At 71.8% G+C, this 19,473-nt stretch overlaps 1 protein-coding gene across 5 annotated transcripts; it reads right to left on the bottom strand.

Moving 5' to 3' along the window:
* Positions 1-548: 548 nt before the first annotated feature.
* On the bottom strand, positions 549-17,081 carry LOC308194341 (transcription factor COE1-like; the record flags this gene model as incomplete). Of its 5 annotated transcripts, XM_080590120.1 has the most annotated exons (18): positions 549-1,321; positions 1,438-1,513; positions 1,632-1,835; positions 2,011-2,193; positions 2,289-2,463; positions 2,758-2,823; positions 3,189-3,277; positions 3,613-3,739; positions 3,805-3,938; positions 4,933-5,050; positions 5,930-6,011; positions 10,285-10,353; positions 10,972-11,045; positions 11,321-11,376; positions 11,439-11,502; positions 11,673-11,829; positions 16,144-16,259; positions 16,827-17,081. In XM_080590120.1, the coding sequence occupies 17 exons, from the start codon at positions 17,079-17,081 to the stop codon at positions 1,443-1,445; spliced, it is 2,040 nt and encodes a 679-aa protein (XP_080446246.1). In that variant the 3' UTR covers positions 549-1,321; positions 1,438-1,442. The 5 variants fall into 5 exon arrangements, 3 of the variants coding, with proteins under 3 accessions (XP_080446246.1, XP_080446248.1, XP_080446247.1); XR_013950455.1 differs by lacking the exon at positions 16,827-17,081 and having other exon boundaries at positions 3,613-3,709; positions 3,805-4,032; positions 16,144-16,396; XR_013950456.1 differs by lacking the exon at positions 16,827-17,081 and having other exon boundaries at positions 3,805-4,032; positions 16,144-16,393.
* Between the last annotated feature and the right edge of the window lie 2,392 nt (positions 17,082-19,473).

Here is a 19,473-nt window from a genome sequence, read left to right as displayed (position 1 = left end):
CCCGTGCCACCGCCGCAGGGGGCACCAGCACCCTGCTGGGGCCACCCCGTCCCCAGCACTGGGTGACCCCGTCCCCAGCCCCCTGTCCTCGAGGCTGGGCTGGGGACAGGGGCCAGCGCTGGTGGCTGGAGGTCACTGGGGTGGGGGGGCTCTACCCTGGGACCCCCAGCAGGGGACAGGTGGGGACAGCTGGCGAGGTCCCAGCTCCGGAGGAGGGGACGATGTGGGTGGCACGGGCTGGGCACGGAGGCGTCACCTTGGCTGAGGCGCGAGACACACGGCGGCAGGGGGACAGGGGCACACGGCCACCCTGCAAGGGGATGCGGATGGGACAGGGACGGGGATGGGGGGGGGAGTGGTGGTTTTTTTCTTTTCCTTTATTTACAAATTTTCTGTCCGCTCCCCCCTGCCTGGAAGTGCCAGCAGAGCCCCAAACGGGAGGGGGGGGGGGGCAGTGCCAGCCCCGGGGGGCTCCCGCCCGGCCCGCCAGAGCCCCCTGCCCTGGGGCTCGCCTGTCGCTAAAAACAATAATAATATTATTAATAATAACCGTAGTGATAATCACAATAAAAGAGCTGCAGCTGTGTCCTGCGGCTGCCGGCTCCGGGCGCTGACGGGGCCGGGAACCGCGCTGAAGGGCTCAGATGGCTCGGGGTGGGCAAAGTGCTGCGTGCCCCCGCGGGGGGCTCGGGCCGGGGGGGGGGCAGCGTGGCCCCCCGCCCCCCCCAGCCAGGCAGGCTGCGCTGGGCTGAGCCCCCGCACGGCCCCGGTGCTGCGCGGGGGCGCGGGGGCAGAGACCCGGCTGCGGCCGCCCGGGAGCTGCGGGTGGGCGGCCGCACATCTGGAAGCGCGCAGCTGGGCAGCGAGCTGGGAGGTGCGGGGGGAGCGGGGCCGGCCGGAGCCTTCCGCCCCGCTTCCCGGCGCTGCCCCCGCACAGGGGTCCCGGTCCTGCTGCACAGGTCTTGGGGTGCTTCTGAGGCTGCACTCGGAGGGGTTCATTCGATCCCAGGAGCTCCCCAAAGGCCTCTGGCTGGCCCCATGAGGGACTGTGCCGAAACCAGGGTCCGGCCACGCTGTCCCCTTCTGGTCGTGCTGGCCAGGGTCACCCCGCTGCCCCAGGGGCACCCCGCTGCACCAGGGGCTGAGCTCCGGGACCCATGGGCAGCCAGGGCAGTAGGTCCTGGCCCCGCAGCCCCCCCAGCCCCGGGCACGGGTCGGAGGGGCCGGCACCGCCACGCTCACGGCCGCGCTCGGTCCCGTCCCCGTCTGCTGCTCGGGGCTGTCCTGGCTCCTGTGGGCAGCACGAGGAGCCTGGGCACGGCTGTAAGGGAGGGTGAGGGGTTGGCAGCGCTGGGGGGGGGCGCAGGACCCCAGCCCTCCATGGCCCTGTCCCCATCAGGTCTGGATGCGGCCCCGCGTGCGCCGCCAGGCACCTACTGTGCTTAGGAATAGGCCAGTCCCTGGAGCGACCGCGCAGGGGTGTGGAACTTGTCCGAGTCCTCAAAAGCCGGGTCTGGGCAGTGGGGACGGAGAGAGTGAGCCGAGAGGGGATGGGGACGGGAACAGGGATAGGGACGGGGACAGGGATGGGGGCAGCAGGCTGGGGGCAGCCCCTTCCCGGCCGGGCTCACCTTGCAGGCTGCTGCCGCTGGTGCTGGAGCAGGCGGGCGGCGGCGAGGTCTGCGGCCGCACCACGGGGGCGAAGGCGCTTTTCTGCTTCACCGCCGAGATCATGTTGACAGGGGAGAAGGAGAAGCCCCCGGCGGGGGCGGAGGTGGTGGTGCCGGACGGGAGGGTGATGGAGGAGGCGCCGAGGGGGGGGCTGGCGGGCATGACTGTGGGGGGAAGGCGCTCAGGACCCCGAGCCCCTGTGCCAGCTCCCCCAGGGACATCCAGGGGGGCCCAGCTGGCAAGGGACAGGGATGGGGATGGGGAGCCCTGGGGCCGGTGCTCCGGGGGGTGCCCGCGGCCAGGGCAGAGCCGGCGGCACAGCCCCAGGTGCGGACTCACTGGCGTAGGGGGAGTTGGCGGTGGAGCCGTTGAGGAAGCTGGGGGAGCCGGGCACCCCCAGGCCGGCCATGCCGCTGCCCCCATAGCCGTTGATGCCGGAGGTGCCGCCGTAGCCGCCCTGCTGCGGCGTGGAGCTGGGCACGTAGCCCCGCGGCGAGGCGCTGCTCGTGTTCCGGGAGTAGCCTGCGGGCGAGAGCGGAGGTGGCACGGGGCAGGGCCATGGCCCACGGCCCCCCTATGGCCCCTCCAGCCCCCCCCGGCCCCGGCCCCAAGCCCACCTTGCTCGGGGCCCTGCGCCGAGTCGCCGATGTTGACGGCCAGCTGGCTGCCGAAGGAGTTCACCCCCATCACGGCGCCGGGGCCGTGGCTGCCGAGTGAGGAGAGCTGCGCGGGGGCACGGGGGACGCTGTACAGCGCCTCGGCGATGTCCGCCGCGCGCTTCAGGATGATGTCCTGGGGACGGGACGGGCACGGGCACGGCGTCACCCGGGGCTGCGGCGGGGCCCGGGGCCAGCACGGACGTGGGAGCAGGGCAGCTCCCGCTGCCGGACCTGGGCGGCTCCGGCTTCCGCGCAGGTGGGGGGCGGCAGCGCCGGGGGGGGTCCCGTGGCCCTGACTCAGCGCCCGGGGAATCCTAACGCGGAGCAGATGTGGGGCCGGCTCCTGCGGCCCTGCTCCAGTGCCAGGAGCTGAGCCCGGCCAGCCGGGGGGGGGGGGGGGGCGCGGGGTGGGATGGGGCTGCTGTACCTGGTTGCTGTGCGGCATCCCGTAGAGAGCCTCCACCAGGTCGGCCGCCCGCTTCAGCAGCACCTCCTGGGCAGTGAGTGGCACGGGGTCAGGCAGGACCCAACCCCCTCTGCACCCCCCAGGCCCCCATGCCAGTGACACATCCCCGCAGCGATGTCACAGCCCCATGCTGGCACCTCCCCGGGCTGCCGTGCGATGCCCTGAGCCCAGCCCCACGTCAGCCCCACGGGGCTGGGACCCAGCGCTGCCCCACTGTGCCCCCCGGTCCCCCCTGCCCCTTGGCGGGTGGCAGCACAGACCCCGTGCAGGGGACCACCAGCGTGTCCCTGCCTGCCACCACCAGCCGTCCCTGTCTGCACCCGCGGGTGCCAACGGGCACGATGGAGAGCAGAGCGTGGTTTCACTACGGCGCTGGGTGAAGGGGTCCCCACCTTGGGCAAGCGCTCGGGGTCTCCGGGGTGCCGGGGAATGACCTTCTGCAGGCGCTGGAACCCGTAGTCGATGGTGGGCTCGTTCAGCGCTGGCCGAGGAGAGAAGAGGTGAGCGGTGAGGCCAGCCCCAGGCCCCCAAACCTGCCCTGTCCTCTGGGGAAACTGAGGCATGGAGCACTCTGCATGGAACTGAGCAAGGGACAGCGGGAAGGGGGACCCCGGGGTCTCTCCTCCCACTGCAGGGACCCCCCCCCACGTCACCCCTGTTCCCCCCCCATGCAAACTGCCTCAGCCCCCTTCCCCTGGCATCCCCGGTATCCTGCGCTGGCTGTGCCCTGGCTGTGCCCTGGGGCCGGCAGCGGGCACAGAGACCCCATGGCACCCCCGGCGGCCGTGCCCCCTCCCCGGGGTGCGGGCCCCTCACCGGTGTAGACGAAGCGCCCCGGGGCGCCCTTGCAGAACTGCTTGGACTTGTAGGAGAGCGTCACCTCCACCACGCCGGGGATGTGCCGCGGGGGGGTCTGCACCCGGATGGCGTGAGGCGTGATGAGCTGCGGGGAGAGGGGGGGGCTGAGCCCTCGGCCGGGCACGCGCCCCCCCCCGCCCCGTGCCGTACCTCGCTCCACACCAGCATGGTGCCGAAGACGACCTGCAGCCCGTCGAAGAAGTTGTCGCCGATGACGATGACGGTGGCGCCGCCGGTGGTCCAGCCCTCGCTGGGGCTGATGGCTTTGATGCAGGGGGTGGCTGCTTCGGGCGGGGGGGGAGAGACAGGGCAGCAGTGAGTGTGGGGCGCGCGCGTGGCGGGAGCGGGGGGCGCCGGGGTCGGGGCCGGGGGCGCGAGCTGGGGGAGAGAAGGCAGAGAGGGAGAGCAGAGGCAGAGAGTGAGAACCAGGCTGCGGCGGGGCGCGCGGCCGGGGACAGACGGACACGGACAGACGCCACGCGTGAGCACGGGATGGCTGGCTCTGCTGGGGAGATGGGGACAGGCGGCGCGGGGACGGGCGGGGACAGCGGTGGGACGGGGATGGTGCCACGGGGGCGGGCGGGTGGATGGACAGACAGTGTGCACAGGACAGACGGACAGACGGAGAGGGAACACGTGTCGGACGGGCAGACAGAGCACGTATACATCGGTCAGACGGACACAGACGGACGTCAGGGATGCACAGAGTGGCTGGCTGGACAGTGTGTGTGTGGTGGCAGGAGAGCCTGGACGTGCCGAACAGACAGCCAGACGGAGGGACAGACAGAAAATGCACATGCGTGGCGGGTAGATGGAGAGACTGTGTGCTGGACAGACGGACGAGGCATAAATACCGGGCTCAGTGCCCACCCCAGGGTGCCCGTTTGCGCCGCTGACCCGGCAGGGAGGTGCCGGGGCCAGGGAGCTGCAGGCTCGGAGCAGTGTGGGGCAGAGCGGGGGCACTGCACGGCCCGCCTGGGGGTCCCGGCACGGGGACACGGTCCCCTGGGGCTGGGGGCTGCCCTGGTGCCGTGGGGCACACGTGGCCACGGGGCTGTGCCGGACCCCGCAGCCTGGGGACCCTTCTCCTGCCCCAGCCCCGTGCCCGGCCACTGCTTGCACACACACACGCGTGGCTCTGGGTGTGCGCGTGGGGATGCGCACGGCTGTGCATGCGTGCCAGGAGCACGGCACACTCGAGTGCATGTTCCATGGGCACACGTGCGAGTCCCGTGTGTGTGTGTGTGTGTGTGTGCGTGCGTGCGCTCAGGCGCTCACCTTCGGAGGGGTCGAGGCGCCGCGCTCGCCGCCCGTGCTTGGAGTTGTTGTGCACGAACATGTTGTCGGACACGGCCAGCACGTGGCCATCCACGTTCACAGTCGTCGACACGACCACCTGCGGGACCGACATCAGTGCCACCATCCCCTCGTGCCCCACGGGGGACGCAGCCATGGGGCACTGGGGCTGGTGCCCGTCCCCATGGGGACCCCGTAGGACCCCCTGCCACGGGTACGTCACCCCACGGGAGGGTCCTCACCCCCGCGGTCACCTCTGGTGTCCCCTCTGCCCCTGGGCACGGCAGCATTGTCGTCCAGCCCCTCCCTGATGTGTGTGCCAACATGTACCACGCGTGTGCATGCGTGTGCATACAGGTGCAGGAGCCAAGGGGGGGGGGTGCGTGTGTACCTGAACGCGCTGGTGAGCGCTTGTGTGTGTGCAGGCGCGCTGGTGTGCGCATTGTGCACGCGCACGGGTGCCGTACCCACGCAGAACACGGCACTGCAAGCCCCCAGCACCACCCCCAGCACCGCCACGCTGCCAGGACCTGCCCGTCCCACGCCACCCCCTGGGGACACCCTGGGTCCACGGTGGGGACACCCCACCCCGCCCCCTGCGCCCCCACCCCACCTTCCCCCCTCCCTCCCTCCGGCGTGGACTTGGCTGTTCTCCCGGAGCTGCTTGGCGCTATGCAAATTGGATAGGTCGTTAATCATGTAAAAATGTCACAATTATCATATCTTTACGAGAGGCCCTAATGAAGGCGCCCGTGCTGGGTGGGGGACGGGACAGAGCCCCCCCCCCCCAGCTTCGCTACGGAAACTCCAGCTGTGGGAAGGGGGACGGTGGGGAAGACTTTGCAAAGGGGTCGGGGGGAATTCAGGATCTGATTCGCCTTCGGTGGATCAAAACCCCCAATTCCCCTCGGCCCCTCTGAGAAAGAGACGGGGCTCCTGATGTGTGGGGCACGGCTTGAAGGGGGGGCCCGGGGCTCACCTGGAAGCGCCGCATGTCCCGTGGGTTCCCTGCGTTCTTCAGGCAGTTTTGGTTGCACTTGAGGAAAAACTTGAGGAAAAACCTGGGGAGGAAGGAGGGAGGACAGCGGGGTGAGGGCAAGTGTCCCCGCTGTCCCCATGCCCCCAGCCAGATGTGCTCAGGAGCTCTCCGCCACGCAGCCCCCCCCCATGCATGCACCTCACGGCGATGTGTGCGCACACGCCTTGCACAGACACACCCCAGGGCCCACGTGCTGAGTGGGGCTGACTTGGAAGATGGGTGGGCAGCAGGGCGAGCTGCCCCCGCCACCTCCCGGCCTGATGAAATATTCAAGCTGCTTGTCCACGGCCCTAATCAGCATCGGCCCCTCAATAATTAATGAGCAGCAGCAGCAGCACTCACGCTAGGGGGAGGGATGGGGTGGGATGGGGTGGGATGGGGATGGGGATGGGATGCACAGGGATCATGGCACACACACCTAGGAGCACAGACCCGTCCCCCGGTATCACGGACACATCCCCTGGGATCAGACGCACATGCCCCGGTACCACACGGGTGTCCCTGCGTGCACGCACACACAGTGCGCACACAGCTGCACAAGCCCCGTGCAAGGCCACACACCACCCCCCCACACACCCCCCGAGCTGTGCCACCCACTCCCCCATGCCCGGTCGCGGTGCTGAGCCCCTGGTACCGGGGAGACCCCACTGTCAGCGCTGTGTGAGCACAGGGTGGGGGCAGCCCCGGCCCCCCCGCACCACCCCGGGGAGCCATCCTGCCCCAGTCCTGCCTTGGCATTGTCTGAGCGCCTGATCCCAGCACCCCGCACTGACGCTGCGCCCCAACATCCTGCTCCAGCATCTCCCTGAGCACCCCGCCCAGCATGCTGCCCTGTGCCCTGGTACCCTGCCCCAGCAGCCCAGCCCAGCACCCCAACCCAGCACCCCATCCCAATAGCCCATCCCATCCCATCCCATCCCATCCCAACAGCCCATCCCATCCCAGCATGCTGCCCTGGTACCTTGTGCCAGAAACCTGTCCCAGCACCCCATCCCGTCTTGTCCCAGCACCCCATCCCATCCCAGCACCCCATCCCCTCCCACCCCGGCACCCCATCCCCTTCCATCCCATCCCAGCACCCCATCCCATCCCAGCACCCCATCCCATCCGATCCCAGCACTCCATCCCCTCCCACCCCAGCACCCCATCCCCTCCCATCCCATCCCAGCACCCCATCCCCTCCCACCCCAGCACCCCATCCCATCCCAGCACCCCATCCCATCCGATCCCAGCACCCCATCCCCTCCCACCCCAGCACCCCATCCCATCTTGTCCCAGCACCCCATCCCATCCCACCCCATCCCCTCCCACCGCAGCATTCAGCCTTGCCCCCCCCCCCGGGGCTGCAGAGGGGCTGGGGAAGGCTGGGGGGGGCAGGAGGTGGGTGGGAGGGGTCGCAGGCCCCCCGAGAGCCCCGGGCATCCCAAGCGGAGCAGGGCCCCCCCCCTCCCGCCGTGTCCCCCGGGGGGCTCCTGGCCCCGGCCGGCACAGGGACGGTTTTACCGGGAAGGGCACGGGAAGCGCCCCCCCTCCGCCCCCCCCCCCCCGTGTCCCGGGCGCGGGGCCGCGGCCTCGCAGGTGGTAATCAGCGGAAGGAAGGCGCGGGGAGGGGGGGGGGGGGGCAGGAAAGCAACCCCCCCCCCGCCAGGAGATTGACAGGGGCGGCGCGGGGCGAGCCCCCCCCGGCCGGGCCGGCCCCGCGCCGCCGGGAGGGGAGCGCAGCGGAGCGGAGCGGGGCGGCTCGGGGCGGCGGGCGGCGGGCGGCCCCCTCCGGCACGGCGCAGATGGGCGCGGAGTTAAAAATACAGCGCCGCGCATCCATTAGCATCCTGATGCGCCGCGCTCCCCATTTAATATGCAAATTCCCGGCAGTGCTGCCGAACACCTTCTGTTCCGAGCGCATAAATTTGAATTCGCAATTAGAATAATCTTGTATAATTAATGAAAAGCGTCAATTTTAGCTCCTAAGTAATTTGATTAACATGTTGATAGGGCACTTATCTGGCTCTCTAAACCAGTGGGGCCGGGCGTCGGGCCGGGAGCGGGCGCGGGGGCAGGGCCGGGGGGCGGCGGCGCCGGGCGGGACCCGGCCGGCCCCGGGCACCGAGCGGGCCGGGGGGGGCCGGGGGGTCCCCGCCGGGGCCGGGCCGTGGGGCAGCGGCCGGGGCAGGGACAGAGCCGCGACCCCCGGCCACGGCACGGGGCAGGGGCACGGCCCCCGTGGGTCCCCGTGGCCGGGGTTCCGGGGGGGGGGGTCCGGCCCAGGGGGGACCCGTCCCCACGCCGGGCAGCCGGGGGGGGGAAGAGGAGGGCGGGGGCCGGGGGCACCGGGGACCCTCTGGCCGCTACCGGGAGTTTGTCTTGGCCGGGCCGCGGCCGTTGCATCCCGCAGCTGTGCGGGGATTTCCTGATCCATAGGGCGGGGGCGGACGCACATCTGGCCGGGCACAGCTGGCCGGGCACATCTGGCCGGGCACAGCTGGCCGGGCACAGCTGGCCGGGCACATCTGGCCGGGCACAGCTGGCCGGGCACAGCTGGCCGGGCACAGCTGGCTGCAGCTGGCAGGGTGCGGGGGACCAGGCCCCGGGACCTGACACCCACCCAGGGCTGGTGTCACACCGGGAGGGCAGGGGACAGGATGGGGACACGGTGTGCGAACATGGCCAGAGCCTCCCCTTGTCCCAGGTGGCCTCCAGCGCACGGGGAGCCACCCCCAGGGACCCCAGGGACCAAGGGGCATGGAGCGAGGTGAGGAGGGGACACGGCCCCAGCATCCCCCCAGCGCCACCGACCCCCGAGCTGGCAGCCCCCAGGGACAGCCCTGGTGCCACCACTGACATGGGTCCCCAAACGCCCCACTGTGCCCCAACAGCCTGGTGGTATCACCGGGAGGGTGCCACCATCCTGGGAGATGTGCGGGGACGGGGATGGAGAGATGGCACGTGGGGTGGGGAGACAGGAGGACGGACAGACAGAGGGACGGTGGGGTCTGGGGTGCTGCAGGGCGGAGGGAGGAGCAGAGTAACGCCTGGGGAAGGGGTGAGGGGAGGGAGGGAGGAGGATGCGGCAGGGAGGGAGGTGCGGTGTGTGCAGCCTGCCCAGGGCGGGTGGAGGGCACAGGGCTGCACACAGATGGACAGACAGACAGACAGACACCTGCCGCAGAGCCAGGGCTCTGCCCGTGGGGCTGGCTGGGGAGGACGCGGTGCTGTATCCAGCACAGAGCGCCGCCTCTCCCCTGTGCCGGGCTGTCGGCCTGGGGCACAGCATGGCACAGCACAGTATGACATGGCACAGCACAGCATGACATGGCACGGCATGGCACGGCACGGCACGGCATGGCACGGCACGGCACAGTACAGCACGGAGACTGGGTCCCACTGCTGACCCCCAGTCCCACAAGGGGGGGACCAGGAGGTGGCTCCTGACCATCTGTGCCCCCTTGTGTCCCACTGCAAGGGCAGGGGACCCCCTCCCCGCTCTGTCCTGGGGCCGGGGTGCCCCAGGGGTGTCAGCCCCTGCATGGGGACCCGGGGGTGACACCTGCTCAGCTCCAGCACCGAGGGATGGGGCGCACACACGGGGACCCCAGCACGACACAGGGGTGCCAGCGCTCATCCACCACGCAGCAGGAGGCTCGGGGGGACTCGGGGCTGTCCCTCCCCTGTGGGGCACACGCCTGGGGACACCGCGCCATGCCAGGCTCTTCCCGCTGCACGTGGCCCCGTGCAGGAGTGGGGCTGCCCCGCGGCCCCGTCTGGCCGATGGCAGTGGCTGGGTGCCGTCTGTATTATTTATTTGTTTGACGCACGTCGGAAGTGCTGCGCTGACTGCGAGCGAGCGGCGCTTCCCCATCTGTCACGGCTGGCTGCCACCGCAGCCCAGTGGGGGGACGCGGGGACACAGGGACCTGGGGACATACGGACTCAGGACGTGGGGACGCGGGACATGGGGACGCAGGGCACGAGACAGCAGAGGTGAGGGTCCGTGGGGCTACACGGTGCTGCTGGAGCAAGCATTGGGTGGAGACGAGGCGCTGCCTCGTTCGGTGCCACCCGATGCCATCCGCAGGCAATGGCCCGTGCTGGGGGGGGGGGACTCCTACCTGTCCCCCAGGGCGCAGGGCAGGATCCGGTGCTGCTGTGCCAGCTGCACAAACAGCAGAGAAGAGGGAGCAGGGAGCGCAGAGCGGCTCCAAGGTCGTTAGCGCTAACAAGGCAGCGCTCACATCCGGCCCCCAGCCCAGGGACTCCCTGCCCTGGCTCCTCGGGGACCCCCGGGCGCTGCCCCGTACCTGTCGATGATGACGGGGTCCGAGGGCGTCTCGTTGCGGTTCCCGCAGCTCTTCTTGTCACAGCAGCGGCTGGGGGAGAGGAGCAGAGTGAGGGAGAGGTGCCGGGACAGCCCCATGGCCCCCCAGGACCCCAGGGGTACCCCCCACCCCCAGAACCCCCCCCATCACCTTTCCCTTTGCTGGGGAGCAAAGGTGGGGGGGCAGACAGGGAAGGGACAGCCACGTGCCCCCAGGGGAGCAGGGCTGGAGGGGTCCCCAGGACAGGGACATCGGCCACGTGGTGCCAGGGCACGGGGGGCTGGGGCGCCACAGGGGATGCCCTGCTGCAGCCCCCCCTTACTGGTCCCACTGTGCCACCAGGCTCTGAGTTTGGGCTCTGCAGCGGGGTGCCATGGGTGGGCTCCGTGCGCCGGGGTCGCCCACGCCCCGCATGCTCCCACGGTGGCCCCGCGCTGCCCACGGGGTCAGGGGACACGGCTGAGCCCCAAGGAGCACCACAAGGAGCACAGGGCCCGGCCGCAGCATCGTTAGCGCGGCTCCTGGAGATCAATTAGCCGTGCTGGCACGGAGCGCTAATTTGCACAAACACCGAGTGAGCGTGGTAAACAAGAGCGGCTCTAATGGGGCACGGGGGACCGCGGTGCTGGCACCAGGCAGCTGGGGCTGGCAGCCCCCCCGGCCCCCTACCTGCACATGATCTCGTGGGTGAGGAGGACCCGGCACATCTCTGGGTTCTTGTCCTGCCCCTCGTAGATGATGGCCTGGGGGGGAGAGCGGGAGGTGGGGGCTCCGCCGGGCCCGGAGCTGCGGGGCTGGGGACCCACGGGGAGCAGCGGCCGTGCCCACAGCCATGGGGTGTGTGGGGCGCGTGCACACGCGTGTGCCCATGCACACCTGTGTGTGCCCACGCTGCACACAAGTGCACACAGCCGTGCCCATCCCGCACGTCTCCGTGTGCACGTGCGGGGCTCGGTGGCTGCGTGGGACGGGGAGGCCGATGCAGGGTGGGGGCCACGGGGACCCCCCGCAGCGTTACCTGCTTGGACATGGAGTCGACGAGCCTGACGTAGAGATCCTGCTCGGTCCGGACCCCTGCAGGGCGAGAGGGGTCGGTCAGCCCGGCACGCGCCCCTGCACCCCCCCCCAGCACCCACCGTTGCTGTAGAGCAGCTGCAGCCGGTAGTGGATGCCGTTGTTGGTTTTCTCGCCGTTCTGCTCCTGGGGAGGGGGGAGAACGGTCGGGTGGGGGCCGCGGGGTGTCACCGTCCCCCGGGTGCAGCCCCAGCCCAGTCCCGAGCCGCAGACCCCTCACCCTACGGTGGCCTCACCCCCCCCATCCCCGCTCCACCCGGACCCCGCACCACCCCCCGGGTGCCCCCCGGCCTCACCCGCTCCTTCTCCACGAAGTCGATGAAGGAGGTGCGCTCGATCTCCACGGGCTGGCCCTGCCGGTCGTACATGGCCAGGACGAAGTGGAAGAAGTTGGATTTCCGCAGGTTGGAGGGGGGCTGCTTCTCGAAGTGGGCTCGGGCCAGGCCCACCCCGCTGCGGGGACGAGGCAGGGGGTGAGCGCGGGGCGGCTGCTGGGGTCCTGCGCCCCCTCCCCAGGGCCACCTGCGTCCCCCCACAGAGCCCCTTCCCCAGGAGGGACTCGGCACGACGTGCCCATCGTGATGCCCACGGGGCGGGGGTGTCCCCGGCACCCATGGGATGCTACGGAGAAGGAAGCAGGGAGGACCACGGCCCCCCAGCCCTGCACCATGGCCAGGATGTCCCCCACCCAGCTCGCCCCCACCACCTGCAGGGCTTGCCCTGACGGCGAGCGAGGCCGAAGGCCGTGGCGCACAGAGGGGGGCAGTCATGGAGACCCCCCAGTTCCCACTGCCGCAGCGGGGCCCCACCACGTGCCACAGTCGGGGCGAATGCAGGCACCAGCAGCCCAGCCCCACGGGACCCACTTGCTGTCACAAGGACTTGCACACGGTGACAAAGCAGCGGTGGCACGGGGTGACAAGGCTCGGGTGGCACGGGGGATGCCAGCGGACGGGTGGCAGCTCCGGCACTGCCCGCTCCCCCGGCACACGCAGCCACCCACACGGCCGGCACCGTCCCCAGCCCGGCGGGTGGTCCCCGGCCCCGCAGCGGTGTCAGCGCCCGTGCGGGGGCCAGCGCCGCCCCCGCCCCGCACATCGGCGTGGGGGGCCGCGGGAGCAGGACCCGGCCCCGCCGTGCGGCTCGGCAGCCAGCGGGGCGGCGCGGCCAAGACAAACACGGGGATGTAAAAAATTCCCCGCTTCCGTGATTAAAAACACATCGGGCGATGAGCGAGCCGGGGGCGGGGGGCTTGGCCCCCCCAGCACCAGCCTCGGGGGGCTCAAGCTGCCGGAGCCGGTTCCCACGCTGCCTCGGAGCCTCCCCAGCAGGGCAGGGACCGGGACGGCCCCACGGGGACCCCACAGCCTGCACCGACCCCCGGTGTGGGGCAGGACCCCGCTGTGCCCGCAGCCCACCGCAGCCCCCCCCGGCGTGGGGCAGCCAGGGCGCAGGCAGGGGTCAGCACTGAGGGGGGGGGGGCACAAACGTGCGGGGCTGGACCCCTCCCGGCCCTGCTCCAGCCCCGGAGCCCCCCGGGGGGGTCACAGGGCTCGGTGGGGGGCAGCCCCGCAGGGCGCCCCGCTGCCGGAGCCGGGCCCGGTACGGGGCCGGGCCCCCCCCCGCTGTGCCGGGGCACGGCCGCCACCTGATGGCCGGCCCGGGAACGGCGGGGGGGGGCACGGCCCGGGCACGGCCCCCCAGGCCCCCTCCGGCCGCCCAGCGCCCCGCAAAGCTGCGGGACGCTCCGAGGGCGGGGGGCGCGCAGCCCACCGAGCTGCCTGCGGGGGCTCGGAGCCCCTCTGCACGCACCGGGGCGCCGGTGCCCCGCGCTTGCCTGGCACACGGGTGCCCGAGCACACTGCGGCGTGCACGGCCGGACGCGCGTGTGCACGCTCACACACTCGCTGTCCCTGTGCGCTGCTGGCAGCCCTGCACACCTCCGCGCACACGCACACGCTCGTGTCCTCGCTGCCTCACACCCAGGCTCCAAGCAGTGCGGGGGGCGCTCCCCGGACCCCGTCCGTGCCGACAAGCTGGGGCTCCGGCAGTGCCGAGCTCCGAGCTCCGGACCATCCTCCCCACACGTGGGTGCTGAACCCAGGACCCCGCAGTGCACGGGGACCCCAGCTCGGTGCACGAAGCCGCACGATGCTGCTGGGACAGGGGACCCCACCGGCTGCGCTGGAGCCCAGCCACGGGGCTCCTGGCTAATGCGAACGTGGCACGGTCCCAGCAGCAGGCAGAGCCGGGCAGCTGCAGCGAGCCAGCGCTCGCCCCGGCCTTTTAATTCCCCTCCGCCTCCCCCAGGCTTTTTTGGCCCTAAAGTGCAGCAGGGGGGGCGGGGGGGCCCGCGGGCTGCCGGCCGGGTAATAGCTGCATCTCTACTCCCAGCGCTGCCGAGACCCCGGCGCTCCGAGAGCCGAGCCCGGCTGCCATTAATTATTAAAGGAAATCAGAGCATTTCCTAGCAAATGAGACCAGCGAATGTCTGTTACAGGAAAGCAACATCTTCCACTCACGGATCCTCCAGGAACAAGGGGCACCACGCAATTATGCAGCCCAGGCTCCCCGCTCGGGCTGCGGGAGGGTGGGAGGGAGCCCGGGAAGCCGAGGCACGGCGCGGGCTTCTCCCCGGGACCCCGTCCCCGAACGTCACCCCCGGGACATGCTCGGGGCTGCTCGCGGGCAGCACGTGGGGAGCGAGCCTGCGAGGCGCCGCAGGACCGCGGGGCCGGTGCTTGCCGGTAATGAGAGGCCCCGGGGCCGGGCAGCCGGGTGTGGAGGTGGCGAGCAGCCCGCGAGTGTCCACACGCGTGTCACCGCCGACACACGCACCGTTCACACCCAGCTGCTGGGGACAGCAGCGGGACAGGGACGGCACTGCAGGCTGCCGGGCACATCATCTGCCGCCCCAAAACTGTGGGGCTGGGCAGGGGTCCCTGAGCCCCTTCCTCATGCACCGACACACGGGGACACACGGCAGCCCCGTCCCCACCACCGAGCCCAGCCCTGCCTGTCCCCCGCTGTCCCCCCGTGCTGCTGCAGCCGGGGAGCAGAGGCAGGGGGACGGACGTCATCCGCCTTCCTCAGCACCACACTGGGGCACGGGGAAGTCTCTGGGTGCATGACGGCCAGCACCTCCCTGCGCCCTGGCTCTCACCCCCTCTGCAGCCCCCTCCCCACCTCCCGGGGCCGGGCCAGCCCCCCCAGTGCAGCCCCTTGGTGCAGCCCCTCTGCTGGGGTGCTCGGCCAGGCTGCACCGGGTGGCTTTGCCGGGGACGCAATAGGATCGCTGCAGTTTTGCAGCGCCCTGGGGCATCTGCGAGTGCAGCAGCGGGGGGGTTCCCAGGGGAGACCCCAGGGCTTCCAACACAGCCCCCGGGGCGAGCAGGCAGCACGGCTGGCAGTGGTGCTGGGGTTCCCGGGCTCGGGGATGGTGCCCAGATGGGCAACCCCACCATGGGGCTGGCGGTGCTGGGAATGTCCTGCTCCGCTGTGGCAGTCACCCCCCACCAGAGCCCAGCCCCACTGTCCCTGGTTGGGAGGGGACACGGGCACCCTCAGCATGGGGCAGGGGCACTGGGGAGGCAGCACCCACACTCTCACTGGGCTGTGTCCAGGCTGTCCCAGGGCCCGCGGCACCTCCTGGCACCCCTAGGCAGAGCCGCAGCACGCCGCAAGCACGGCACCCCCGTACCGAGCCCCCCAACTCATGGGGACAGCAGGAACAGGGGCACTAGGGACAGGGGTGGAGGTGTCCCCCTGCCACGGCCGGGACCCCTCTGGGCACGGGGCTGGGGAAGGGCAGGGGAGCATTGCGCACGGAGCCCGGAGCCCTGAGCCCCACGGGGACGGGGTGGAGCACAGGGAGCCCCACAGGGAGGGCAGGGGATGGAGACAGGGAACAGAGAGCCCTGTGAGGAGGGCAGGGAATGGGGTGAGACAGAGCACAGGAGGGCAGGGGGCTGTGGAGGCAGCAAGCCCGGCGGTGCAGGCTGCGTGAGCGGTGTCTCGCCCGGCCGATGCCACCAGCCCTGCCCAGGAGGAGGGGAAGGCGCCGCCGCCAGCCTTACCCTACAGCCGGGGCACAGGGTGCGGGTCTGGCCCCAAGACGCACAGCACGCAGCTCGGCACGAGCCCCTCGCAGCTCCAGCAGCAGCACCTGCCCCACTGCGGGACCCGCCGGCCCTCCCAGCACGGGGTGACCAGCCTGGCACGCATGGGGTGACAGGGCTCGGGGTGCTGCTGAGGTCCCCGGGGGTCCCCGCGGTACCCAAGGTACTCAGGGTTCTGGATAACCTGCGAGGCCCGAGGAGCCCAGGGTGTGGGGGGCACTTGGGATGCCTGAAGTCCCCAGCGGGCACTAGGGATGCCCAAAGCATCCGGGCTGCCCACGGACCCCGGGATGCTGAGGGGGTTGGGTGCCTGGGGTGCCCAGAGCGTGCAGGGTGTGCCTGGAGTGTGCGGGGTGTTTGTGGGGCACAGGGTGCCCGTGGGGCACGGGGTGCTCGTAGCACCTGGGATGCCGTGGAGCTTGTGGTGCCCGGGCTGCTGGGGGCAGCTGGGATGCTCCTGGAGCCCACGGAGCCCGGGGTGTCCACGGAGCTCGGGATGCCCGTGGTGCCGGGGATGCCCCCAGAGCCCGGGGTGCCCACGGAGCTCGGGATGCCCGTGGTGCCGGGGATGCCCCCGGAGCCCGGGGTGCCCACGAAGCCCGGGATGCCCGTGGTGCCGGGGATGCCCACGGAGCCGCCGTCCCCTTACCTCTGCGCCGCCGTGCTGGCGTCCAGGATGCCGGTGCCCTGCAGCCACCTCACCGAGGGCAGCCCGGCCGTCAGCGGCTCTTCCTTCATGGGCAGCCCCCCCCGGGGCAGCGCCTCCTGCACGGAGAACATGGCAGGGGCTCAGCGGCCGCCCCCAACTTCCCCCCCCCACCACCCCCGGGCGCGGCGCTCAGAGCCGGGCAGGTGCCGGGCGCCGCCGTCCCGGCCGCCGGGGAAGCGGCATCTGCGGCGGCTGGGCGGCCGGGAGCGAGGGGAGGCTGGGGGGGGACCGGGGGGGGGCCGGGGGGGCGGGCGGAGGCAGGGCCGGAGAAGTTGGAGACGGAGGAGCCCAAGTGCGGGGAACCGGGAGGGGAAGGGGCGGGGGGCGGCGGGGGGGGGAGGGATGGGGAGGGCAGAGGAGGAGGGGGAGGGGGGAGGGAGGGAGGCAGAGGAGGGGAGGGAGGGAGGGAGGAAGGCTGGGAGGAGGAGTGGAGGGAGGGCTGGAGGGAGGCTCGGGGGGCTGGAGGAGGGATGGAGGGAGCAGGGGAGGGCTGGAGGGAGGGAGGGAGGCTGCGAGCACCGAGGGAGGGATGGAGGCACGGGAGGAGGAGGAGGAGGAGGAGGAGGAGGCCGGGGGAGGGCTGCGGGAGGGGGCAGGCGCTGCCCGGGGCGGGGGCTCGTTACCGGCCGGGCGGCGGCGGCGGCGGCGGGCGCGGCGCGGGGCGGCGGCGGCGGCGGCGGCGGCGGCGGCAGCGGCAGCAGCAGCAGCAGCGGGCGGCCGGGGGGGGCCGGGGGCGGCGGGAGCCCGGGGGGGGCGCCCCCCCCGCCCCGCCGCCGCCCCCCCCCCGCCCCGCGGCCCCGCCGCCCCGCCGCGGCCACCAGCACCATCAGCACCAGCACCCGCCGCCGCGGCCCCGCCGCCCCGCCGGCCCGGGCCATGCCGCCGCCGCCTCCCCGGGGAGGCAGGGCCGGAGCCGCCGGGGGAGGCGGGGGCCGCGGCCGGGCAGGCTGACATCATTCCGGGGAGGAGCGGCCCCTCCCCGCGCCGCCGAGGGGCTCCGCGGGCAGCGCCGCCGCGGCCGCCGCCGGGGGGGAGAGCGGGGGGCAGGGGGGGCGACACCCGGACCGCCGGGGACGGCCCCGGGGGGGGCCCGCGATGGGACGCGGCGGGGAGCCCGGAGAGGGCGCAGGGATGCTCTGGTGGACACCTCGGCTGCACCTGCGAGACGCCCCGAAAGGACCCCAAACTGGTCCTGTGGATGCCCCAGAGTGACCCCAGTGCATCCCCCGAGACACCACAAAAGGACCCCAGACTGGTCCTGCGGATGCCCCAGAGTGACCCCACAGCATCCCCTGAGACACCCAAAGAGGACTCCAAACCATTCTCATGGATGCCCTGGCGTCACCTCTCTGCATCCCCCGACACACCCCAAAAGACACCAAACTGGTCCTGTGGATGCCCCAGAGTGACCCCACTGCACCCCCCGAGACACCCCTAAAGGACCCCAAATCGTTTCTGCAGATGTCCCAGAGTGACCCCTGAGACACCCTGGGATCCCCAACAGGCTTTGGAGACGTCCCCTAGGGACCCCACAGAACCCCTGGGGCACCCTGCAGAGACCCCCCCCCCCATCGCCTGATGCCCCCCAGAGACCCTGGATGGACCCCAGGCAGGCTCTGAGCACAGCCTGGCCCCGCTGCGTCCCCCTGACATCCCGAGAGGCCTCAGTGCCCTTCGGATGCACCCCAAGGCTGCCCAGAGAGAGCCCTTGGGCCCCTCAAAACCCCACAGAGACCCACGCAGCCCCCTGTGCCCTCCCGACGACCCCCCCGTGCCTCCTGAGGGACCCCAGTGCCCCTCTTTGTATCCCCTGCATCCCCTCCGCTGACCCCAAACGAGCCCCTTGGATACCCCAGAGTGACCCCAAACGAGCCACCGAGCACCCACCACGAATAATTGGGTCCTTGGGGATACACCCCGGGGGCAGGGACCCCGAGGGCGGCGCTGAAACAGAACGAGGCAGCCCCCAGCCCCCCCCCCCCCCAGGGTCCCCAGCACCCCAAGGGGCCAGGCTGGGGAAGGTGGAGCTGCCGGAGGGTCCGGGGGGGGACGACACACGTCCCAGCAGGTTTCTGTCCCTGTCTGCAATGGGCAAGTAAACGGAGCAGGAAAGGACAAACCAGGAGGGGACAAACCAGGAGGGGACAAACCCCCGAGGGATGAATCAGGGAGGGATGGACCCAGGAGGGCTGCACCCAGCAGCAATCGCCCCCAGGACCCCCCCGCAGGGGAGGCTCAGGAGGAGGCTGAGGACTCGAGGCTCTGCTCCATCCTCCTGCGGGAAGGCAGCGCTGCCAGCCGGGGGGGGGGGCGGGGGGGTCCCGCGGGGCTTGGACAACTCCCCCGGCTCCTGCGCTGCGGGAGGGGACAGCCCCGGGGGGGTGTGGGGGGGTTCCTCGGTGTCCCGCAGCCCCCGCTCCTTGCGCAGCTTCTGCACCAGGGCTCTGCAGGGGGACCCCCCCGGGGGGGCTGAGCCCACCGAGCGCCCCCAGCTCTGCCCGGAGCCCCCCGAGGCTGGTGGGGCCGTGGGGTTTCCTGCAGAGATGGGGGCATCCGTTCACCTGTGCACCCACCCGGCCCAGCGTCCATCTGTCCGCGCACCCACCCATCCTGTTGTCCATCCGTCTGTCCCTCCGTCCACCCATCCCCCCCACTATCCACCCATCCATCCACGCACACATCCGTCCCAGTGCCCATCTGCCCTTAAACCCCCCCATTTATGCACCCCCCCACCCCAGCACCCCCCCACCCAGCCCGTTGTCTGTCTGTCCGGGCACGCGCCCACCCCCATGTCTGTCTGTCCCCGTACCCCCGGTGGGTGCCCAGCGGTGGGGTTTGGGGTGCGGAGGGGAGGCAGGGGCCCTGCTGCCAGCCCCGGGCACCCCCCCAGCACCAGGGTCCTCGGGGGGGGCCGCCTTGGTGCTCCTCCCAACCCCCCCCCCATGCTGCCGGTGCCGGCGGTGGGATCGCAGGGGTGGGCAGCACCCAGGGGACCCCAGCCCTGTGCCACCCCCCCGCCTCCCTCACTTCCAGGCAGCACCCTCGGAGCCGTGCCCGGGGGGGGGAACACTGGGTTTCTCTGCCAGGGAGCCGCGTTCCCTGGCACGGATCCGGTAACGCACCCTAATGCTGGGGGGGGGGGCACGGGGGGGCTGCCCTGCTCACGGCTGGGGGCGAGGGGCACGGGACCAGCCCCTTGGGGGTCCGGGGGTCGAGGCGTTGGTGTAAGGCTGGGGCTGGGGGCTGCGGGGGGAGGAGGGAGCCTCGCCC

This window comes from Anser brachyrhynchus (genome assembly GCF_964034855.1).
Source record: "Anser brachyrhynchus genome assembly, chromosome: 4".
NCBI lineage: Eukaryota > Metazoa > Chordata > Aves > Anseriformes > Anatidae > Anser > Anser brachyrhynchus.
Note: the sequence above shows the minus strand (reverse complement) of the source record. Positions and strands in the feature narration are given on the sequence as shown.